Source organism: Sporisorium graminicola, chromosome SGRAM_1 (assembly GCF_005498985.1).
Source record: "Sporisorium graminicola strain CBS 10092 chromosome SGRAM_1, whole genome shotgun sequence".
In the NCBI taxonomy this organism is placed as follows: domain Eukaryota; kingdom Fungi; phylum Basidiomycota; class Ustilaginomycetes; order Ustilaginales; family Ustilaginaceae; genus Sporisorium; species Sporisorium graminicola.
Window position 1 is genome coordinate 2,426,821 of NC_043719.1, and position 9,386 is coordinate 2,436,206.

Below are 9,386 nucleotides of genomic sequence, written 5' to 3' on the forward strand. Positions count from 1 at the left end.
CAACAGCCCAATCAGAATTTGATAGACGGCCAAAAGCAAGCTCTAGGAGGGGAAAGTACTGTACAGTACACCGGCAAGCGGCCGAGGAGCACACAAATGCAGTCGAGTTTCGTCATGGAACGTAGTCTCAGAATGTAAAGTCCATTCAGCAAGGCATGCCAGCAACAAGGCGCAACCAAGCTAAGCTACGCCCAAACAGAAAGAGGGTGAAACAGATTTCAAAATAAATCAAAAATGAAAGAAGAGAAAGTAAAGGAGCAGCTTCGGTCGAGAGAGGAGCCGCGCAAACACCTTTGGTTACGATATGGTCGATTCGTCAGAGAGGCCGACAGCAGGCAGCACTGCAGAGCAGTCTGGTGGCGAAGCTGGATCGCTGGCTTACGGACATTGCCGTGAAGTAACACCGCAGCTGCAGTTCGGTAAATCCGCAAATTCAGAGTGCGACAGTTCCTTACCGACGACCCCGTTGGCGAGCAGCCCGAGCTGGACTCCATACTCAGTGCGAGCTCCTACAAGTACAGGCCTTCCTTATGCCACTCTGTTATGGTATCACTGAGGCTCATCTTCGGCAGCTTCTGCGGATTGAGCATCAGCATCGAGGCCGAATCAGGGGCTTGAGTTGTGCTCAGGGGAGAAAAAATAAAAACAATAAATGGAGAGGGTGTGAGAAAAGGAGAGAGAGACTGTTCGAAGTGCTGAATTTGTGTAAGCTTTTGTTTGCTGCCTGTGTTCTGTGCGATGACATACTCTACTCTCCACGGGGGAATGCATCTGCTCGTGCTGCCCCGTGACGAGAGAGAGACAAACAGCAAATTCAATATAGTGATTCCAAGATGTGCAGTGCCATTCCCAGCTCCGATTTGGACCCCCGACAAATCTTTCAAGAAAAAGAAACGAAAAGAGAAAAAAGAAGATCCCCGAGCTCTTTCGCCTCTCTGTCTCTGTTGACTTGCGGCGAGGTTCCTGCATGCTCAGACAACGGCTGGGCTCCACCATCCTTGATACAAGATTCGAATGGCAGGAAGCACGTTGTTCCTCATCGACGTTCAGGTGGTGTAGAGACTCGGAGTCGAGAGGCGAGAGGCGAGAGGCGAGCGTCGAGCGTCGAAGTTGACCCCTTTCTTGGAGGTTGTGTGGCTGCCAGGACAGCTCGCCTGCGGTCGCAGTTAAGCGAATACCTCGGCTTGAGCAGCGTGGCCAGCGTTGCGTGTGCGGATCGTCTTGAGCAAGACGGTGGAAACCACGCGCGTCATCAGCTTGGATACATCTGCCGCCAGCACGCGATGCAGCAGCAGCAGCACCGGCCCCGACTCTTGCATCAAGCGGGTCAACTGTTCCGCGTTTTCCCTCACCGACCGCTGCTTCCCCAAACATTCGTGCTCTGCTTGCTTTCACAACAAATACACACACCCTGTGAAGGATGGTGACAGGCCGAGCGTTGTGGGTGCCGATGCCCTTCGGTCCCCACTCAATGGTACAGTCCTATTGTTCTCAGTGAAGCTAGCATCATGTACCTGAATTTGAGCTGATGCCGCCATTGGATATTATGGATCTTGGTCTGGCGTGGGAAGAAGCAGATGCTTCCCAGCTCTGAAACGCGCGCAACGGATCTCGTCGTTCCGAATCAGCACCGAGCAACGCACTGTCCTCGAGGCACACCTCCCTATCGGACCGATAGGCCACGGCATCGTCAAGGAGCCTGTAGGGCTATCTTGCAACAGAAGTTTGACCAAAGCACGATAAGTCTAAAGTGGCGAGCAAACGGCCGGTCACTTGACTTGCCGATAAGGACGTTGCTCGGTCCAGGTTACCAGCACGTTGGTGTTCCTGACCAGGTCAGGATGTGTATGTAGGATATCGAGCCCGATCATGTAGAGCTGGGCCATCGGGCGAGATCTTACACCTCTACCACTTTGCGCAGGTGGAAAGTACTACTGCGCCCGCGGTGATGCTCTGTTGGCAATCGCCGACGTCCATCCCCGGTGCCCCCTCCCTTGTTCCTCGCAGCTTGTGCGAACAGTCGATGCGAAAGGAGCAACCTGTTGAGCTTTGGGACCTATCTATACCTTGTTTCTACAGCGCCTCCAGGACAAGAAACACGAAAATGCAATAAAAAAAGAGGCACGGAAATCACACGACAAATAGATAAGAGTCTCGCTCAGCTCAGATGCAATCGACGTCCGACTATCCGAGATCACCACGAGGTCGACCAGCCAATGCGCTGATCCTGCTCTTGCCGGTGTATCCGCACACATGGCAGAGTGTCCACGGCTGACGATTCGTCGATGGTCCTAAACGGCTTCGTAGCCGAGCCCAGATTTGTTAGATTGCCTCTTCGCCAAGCTCGGCCTTCTGCACGGCGTCTTGCCAACCACGCGTCTTTTCGGAATTACTGGCTCCGCATTCAGATTGTAATCCACCAAGATGGCGCCGCTCAGGCCAAAGCTACCGCCTTGACACACGACAGCATCTACCTTGTTCACCCGCAAGCACTGCCCTGCTTTACGTCGAGCCGATACGACCAGATCACCGCCAAAGACCATGCTGCCGACGACTGCGCAGCAAGGTGCGTTCAGCACAGACGAGAAGCGCATCATACAGCGCTCGACAGTCAAGCCTAACAAGATGGGACGAGCCAAATGGGCCGCCATCCTCGCCATGGTGCTGGGAGCCGTTGCCCTCAGCGTCCTGTCGCTCGACACGGCGGCGTCAAATGCCGTCAACGATGGTCTGTGGAAGCTCACCCATTCCTTCCAAGCCGACCCTTCGGCCTCGCTAGCCGCGACCTGTCCCCAGCAAGAGCCATACGACCTCAAGGACGGTCTCGCCGGCCTCGATCGTGACCTCCTCGCTTCGAGGCTCAGCGAGGCTGTCCAAATCGACACCACGGTCGGCGACGAATGGCCGGATCCGAATGACGTTCCGGAACGGTGGCAAGCTTTCCCCAAGTTTGCAGAGTGGCTCAAGACCGAGTTTCCTCGTGTGCACGACAAGCTAGAGCTCGAAAAGGTCCACCAGCACGGTCTCCTCTACACCTGGAAAGGCTCCAACGACTCCCTCAAGCCGCTGCTTATGATGTCGCATCAAGACGTCGTCCCTGTCAACCAAGGCACGCTTGACCAGTGGCGATACCCGCCGTTTAGCGGCTTCATCGATCAAGACACCGACGTGGTCTGGGGCCGAGGCTCGACCGATTGCAAGGCCTGGCTCATCAGTCTGCTCTCCTCGGTCGAGGAGCTCCTTGCCAAAGAGTGGGAGCCCACCCGCACTATCCTCTTTAGCTTTGGCTTCGACGAGGAGTCCGGCGGAAAGCAAGGCGCCGGCTGGCTCGCCAAGCGCGTCGAGGAGATCTGGGGTCGTGACAGCATCGCCATGATCATCGACGAAGGCAATCCTGTGCTGTCTGCATCCGACAACATGGGTCCTGGAATCAACGTTGCTCTACCAGGTATAGCCGAAAAGGGCTCCGTCGATATTGCCGTCACTGTGGAGTCGGCCGGAGGCCATTCTTCCCAAGCGGGTGCGCACACTTCTATCGGTCTTCTCGCCCGCATCGTCTCGCAGCTCGAGGACAAGCGAGACCGCTTGGACGAGACCAAGATCGGAGGACCGCAGCTCGGTTTCCTGCAATGTATCAGGGACGGCCCGCGCATCCCAGCGCCGCTTCGCTCGGCCCTCAAGGATCTCGAGTGGGCGTCCAAGTCGTCGTTCGAGCACCTCGGCGTCTACTCGGCCTTGCAGAACGCACTGCCGAGTTCGTTCACCTCGCTGGTGCTGCAGCCCGTCAATGCCTGGTCTCAGCGCGGTCGCCAGCGTCGCATCAGACAGGCCAAACTGCGTGTCGTCCACGCTATGCCCGAGCCGCTCCAGACGCAGTTCATCACCACCACCGCCGTCGACATCATCGAGGGAGGCGTCAAATTCAACGCCCTTCCCGAAAGCGCTACCGCGTATGTCGACCACCGCATCGCCATCACCAGCAACTTTGACGAGCTCAAGCAGCACTACATCGACGTGCTCTCGTCCGTTGCGCAAAAGTACAACATGCAGATGGAGGCGTTCGGCGAGCTCGTGCTCAACGCCAGCTCTCCCGTCGGCGCCTCCAAGCTGACCATCAAGGCAGCACGCAGCGCACTCGAGCCGGCTCCATGGACGCCGCTCGAGGGCGAGGATGCCAAGCCGTGGAAGCTCTTTTCGCAGCTCGTGCGTTCGGTGTGGGTCGACGATGACGGAAAGCCCGTTACCGTGGCGCCGTCGATCATGCAAGGAAACACGGATACGCGCTACTACCACAACCTGACGCACAACATCATCCGTTTCGGTCCGTCGAGCATCAAGCCGGACAAGACCGGGCTGGGTACTCTCACCGGCGTCCACACGGTCAACGAGCATTATCCCATCCAGGGTCTGGCCGACGCCACCAACTTTTACACCGCTCTCTTCCGCGCTGTTAGTGTCGAAGATATCTGACGTGCGGCAACGGTTCAGAGACATCACGCCAGTGTGTGAGTTACTTCAGAATCAGCAGTGTCAATTCCACCGTTCCATTACGAAAATTTAACTACAGTCGTGTACATAGGAGTGACTCTTAAAGGCAGGATCAGATGTGTGTGAAATTCATGCGCCCACTTCAGCTGCTGAACGACACTTTGATGCTGTCAAGCATCTGGCGGTACACATCGTCGCGTGCTTTGACCGACTCGGGCACGAGCGGCATCTTGTCCCAGGCGTGTTCCTCCTTCTCGACGCTGACAAACGTGACGCTCTTGTCCTTTTCGGTCTGGGCGAGCTCTTCAAAGTACTTTTTGCCGGACGGGTAGAGGAGGTCAACGTCACCGCAAGCGATAAAGATGCGATTCGGGTAGCGCGAAGTGTCGAGCCCACGGATGCGGAACTTGGGCTCCTGTCGCGTCGAGAGGATGGGCACGTAACAGTCGTTGAACAGCTTCACCAGCCCAGGGCTCAGGTAGAGGCCGCTGCGAGGCTCGTAGGGCACGGGCTTGGGGTTCGGGGGCGGTGCGACGCTGACGGGAGGATAGAGCGCCGAGATGGCGCGGATCTTTTCCGGTCCGTAAAAGTTGCCCGTGTACAGAGCGAGGGCTGCACCGGCGCTGAAACCGGACAGTGCGACCCTGCTCACGTCGAAGCGCTGCGACTGCGACAGCACCCAGCCCACGACGTCTTCGGCGTCGTCGTGACCCGACGGATACGGATATTCGGGCGCCTTGCGATAGTCAGCGTCGAGCACGATGCATCCGAGCGCCTGGACGGCGCGCACGACATATTCGCGATCCTCACCCCAACTCGGCAGCACGTAGCCGCTGCCATGCCAGTTGACGATGACCGGCAGCTTGGACGCCGCAGTCGCACCGGTAGGACGGTACAAGTCGACGCCGATAAAGCGTCCCTTATCGCGAGAAGGCACCTGAAGTGTCTCGCGAACGATGCCGTCGGGCAGAGGTCGATTTCGCAAGTAATGCTGTGTGCCTCGTTTCATGTACACCAGCGTTCGCGCCAACGTGGCGGTGAGCTTGAGGAGCCAATACCACGGCGAGAGAATGCTGAAACTCATCGTGTCGACAGGGGCGAATGGGGGCACAAGCTGGGCGGTGGTGGCTGCGAACCAAGGATCGACGTCGAGATGAAGGATGCGAAGTGGGTTGGAGGTTTCGGCACGCACGGGTAACATTGAGCCGTCCAGACTGGGAGGGCACCTCATCTGAGCGGTAACCTGGTCAGGCTCCGGCCCAATCTTTCCGGCCAGAGAGGGAGACAAGGCGGGGGAAAACGCGGGGTGCTCACAATCGCGATATTCCTGGCATGTCCGCGGTCGAAGCAAGCTGACCTTCCACGCTCAAGCGAGATAGCGCGGTCGGCAATGACGGAGGAGCGTTAGCGGGCGCGCAAATTGGCACACTGTTGTTGAGACGAGCGACATTAACAGAGCGAACGCTAGCAAACATACATCGCCGATTTCTTGTACCAAGATGATCGACCCGACCGACCCGAACGCGCATGCAACAATTCAATTTGCTACACACAAACAGTTACGCCTCGTTGACAGCGTGTCGACGCCCCCACACATGCACTAGTAGGCAACCCCGTTTCTCGCTCTGTTTGTCGAAGTAGCCTTGAACAACCTGGCACCCTTGCGATTGACCGGCGGAAGTAAGGGGTCTCCATGAAATGTCTCCCTTAGGAAGAAGGTCTTTCTTAAGAAAAATTAGGCGATGCGCGCGATAGCTTGCTTTTCAAAGCGCGCCGCGTCTACTCGCTTCTGCTCAGAACATTCGGTACGGAAAGAACGCCTTCCGTTTGCACTATGCAGCAGACGCCTCAGAGGACCGCCATAGCTTTCCTGTAGCATATTGTTCTAGGCCAAGCAGCATACGTGGGTCCCAAGGCTCCCCCTTGGTGAAAGCATGTGAGATGACAGCATATCGACTTGTCGTCTGACACGGTAGCTCTGGTGGTCGCTGTTGTGCTTGAAGATCGGGTCGGGCAGCAATCGCTCAGAGACATGATCTCCGAACAGGCTACGCGATCGCGGTGCCAAGGAAGCAAGACCAAGTTACTGTTAGCGAGCTGGTGTGTGACGTGAAGGTGCACGAGTTGTTACGCCTTCCGGACGGTGTTTCGTGTCGACTGAGTTCCGAGGTTGTGCAGATCCGGAGAAAAAAAGAAAGAAAAAAGAACGAAACAAACAAACAACAAATCCCGCTCCTACTGTACCGACGAAACTTGTGCTTTTCCCGCTGCTGCTCACGTTTCAATCCCACCTGCCATCTATCACAGAACCAAGATCTGCTTACCCTTGTGACGCGATGTGAGAAGGAGAAACAGGGATCGACAGAATGAACCCATTTGCGTGTTTTGGCGGGTGGATGGATGTTGTCCATATCTTTCATGCGAATCGAAGCGTAACGGGAGCGATCTACCGAACCACTCGGCAAATATAGCCCTGGCTTCTTCCGTAGGACTAATGTCATTTGTGCATGCGAACAGTGTGCACATGCGCACCAGGATTTGGGCCAGGTCCTGTCTCGCTGAGTTCGCCGCCAGCTTCCAGAAACGCTGTCCGCCGGAGCTGCGACGTTTCGTGCCGTTTCACACTAACTTGGCACAGATCCAAGTCTCTGGGATTTCCAGCTGAGTGTGCACTTTTCAGCCGGAAAGCTGATCTGCCCCTAACTCAAAAACACACACTTACCGCAGGCTGCCTCCCTTCCGAGCCCAAGCCTACGCGCGGTGTTTTGTGCCAAACACCACGAGCTCGCTCGCACCCACACTTTCCGGATCGTTTCCCAATGCCTGTCGCTTGCCTCCGTCGCCAAATCCTGAGTGTACACGATGCAACCAAGGCGCCCGCACTGGGGTCGTCAGTCTGCTGCTGTTGTCCTCTTAACGCCGCTGCATCCACGCATCGGAATACAAACGACTGCAGCCCCCGTACGTCCTATCTGGACTAGATGCTCCGCCAACCGATGCTGATGCTTGTTTTAGAGCGACCCTGCAGCTTCTGCTCCCGTCTCCCTGAATCTGGTTTGTGCCGTGCTGTCTGCTCTCAGAGCTCTGGGCCGTTTCCATGTCGGTACACATCCGTTTAGGGGCCCTTGGTAAACAGAAGCTTCCGTCGCTTCTCCGTCAAGCTTGTTCGTATATAGCTTAGCTACCTTTACTGCAATCCGTGACCCCTTCTCAGCCCCATCGTGCAGACCTCTCTTCTATACGTCCTTTCATCCGCTCCGTTTCCTCCTTTGCTTACAGTTGTTCCATCTTGCCCTGTCACAGTATGCTGCAGCAACTGTTTCTTCTTGCCACTCTGGCAGGAAGCGCCCTTGCCGGTGACTTTACCGTCAAGATCCAGCCCAGGCAAGCAGGCTCCTATCCGCCCGGCTTTGCAGTGCCAACAGCGTCTCAGACACCAGCAGCCTGGCTCAGTGCTCTCGATGCTGCTGTTGCCGCCGGAAAAATCCCCAACATCGCCCCCGCAATGAACCAAGATGGTAACCCCGTCTACGCCAACAACGTCGGCTTCGACCCCAACACTTGCTCGTGGACCGTCACCAAGTGCGTTTCGAAAAACGACATCGTCAATGGGCCGCCCAATGCTCTCGCCATTGGCTTTGATGATGGTCCTACGGACAACAGCGGCGACCTCTACGACTTCTTGACCGCGCACAACCAGTCTGCGACCCACTTCATGATTGGTTCCAACGTGCTTTCGTACCCGCAACAGTTCGCTCAGGCAGTCCGACAAGGCAACCAGCACTTTGCAGTCCACACGTGGTCGCATCAGCTGTGCTCCACGCTCACCAACCAGCAGCTCGTCGCTGAGCTCGGCTGGACCATGCAGATCATTGCCGACAAGAGCGGCGGCTACATTCCCAAATTCTGGCGCCCACCTCAGGGGGACATTGACAACCGTGTCCGCGCCATCGCTGAAGAGATCTTTGGCCTCACCAACGTGCTTTGGAACCACGACACCAATGATTGGTGTCTCGACGACCAGGGAGGCAGCTCGTGCCCCAATGAGGTTCCTGGCAAAGACCGTGCTTCCGTCGCCGCCGCCGCCCAAGCGGGCATTCACGGTCCCAAGAACAACGGTCTCATCATGCTCGAGCACGAGCTGACCCACGCGTCGATCGGTGTGTTCAAGTCGTACTACCCGAGCTTGGACGGATTGGGCTGGAACAAAAGCAACTTGGCCGACATGTTCAGCATGCCGTGGTACAAGAACGCATGGGACGACTCGCAGCCTCCTCAGAACGGCACCGTCTTGCAAACCTTTCAACTGGGTGCTGACCCCTCTAGTACCAGCAGCGACACCACCTCGTCCACCTCTGCTTCGAGCTCGACGAGCGCTTCCAGCGCAGCTTCGTCGACAAGCACAACAAGTGGGTCTGGGACACAACCCACCGGTTCCGCCAACAACTCGCACACGAGCGGGGCCAAACAGGGCGTCACCACCAACGGAGCCTCTGTCTTTGCTCCTGCTTCGTCGAGTGTTGCTGGCCTTGCCATTGTTGCTATCATCGCCGCGAGCTTGCTCTGAACCTACACCCTTGTTTACTGTGCCACACCGCCTGCTGACTGTTCTCGCGGCGCTTTCCATGGACACTTTTCTTCGTTTTCTCTAGCATAGATTTTTCAGTGCTTGCCATATACCCGTTTCCATTCAATGCATTCTCTTGGAACTCCTCTCTTCTTGCCTGTCACCGATGTGATATCAAAGTGTCTCTCGATCGAAGAAGATGGTGAGCACCTGTCACGCTGTCGACGTCAGATGAGAAAGTTTGCAACTTGTTAGACTAGCCTCTGGTCACAGCAAAATCGATCGCTGCTGATGCTGGTAAACGCGTCTCACGAAGCTTTTTGCCTGTTCC

General features: G+C 56.4%; 3 protein-coding genes across 3 annotated transcripts; 2 read left to right on the top strand and 1 right to left on the bottom strand.

Annotated features, from left to right (window-relative positions):
* Positions 1-2,541: 2,541 nt before the first annotated feature.
* EX895_000861 (uncharacterized protein) lies at positions 2,542-4,470 on the top strand (the record flags this gene model as incomplete). Its single annotated transcript, XM_029881462.1, has 1 exon — positions 2,542-4,470. The coding sequence occupies one exon, from the start codon at positions 2,542-2,544 to the stop codon at positions 4,468-4,470; it is 1,929 nt and encodes a 642-aa protein (XP_029742848.1).
* A 160-nt stretch (positions 4,471-4,630) lies between these two features.
* EX895_000862 (uncharacterized protein) lies at positions 4,631-5,689 on the bottom strand (the record flags this gene model as incomplete). The annotated part of the gene is made up of 1 exon (XM_029881463.1): positions 4,631-5,689. The coding sequence occupies one exon, from the start codon at positions 5,687-5,689 to the stop codon at positions 4,631-4,633; it is 1,059 nt and encodes a 352-aa protein (XP_029742849.1).
* Positions 5,690-7,792: 2,103 nt separating this feature from the next.
* Positions 7,793-9,055, top strand: EX895_000863 (uncharacterized protein; the record flags this gene model as incomplete). The annotated part of the gene is made up of 1 exon (XM_029881464.1): positions 7,793-9,055. One exon carries the CDS (start codon positions 7,793-7,795, stop codon positions 9,053-9,055), a length of 1,263 nt encoding a protein of 420 aa, XP_029742850.1.
* Positions 9,056-9,386: the final 331 nt, after the last annotated feature.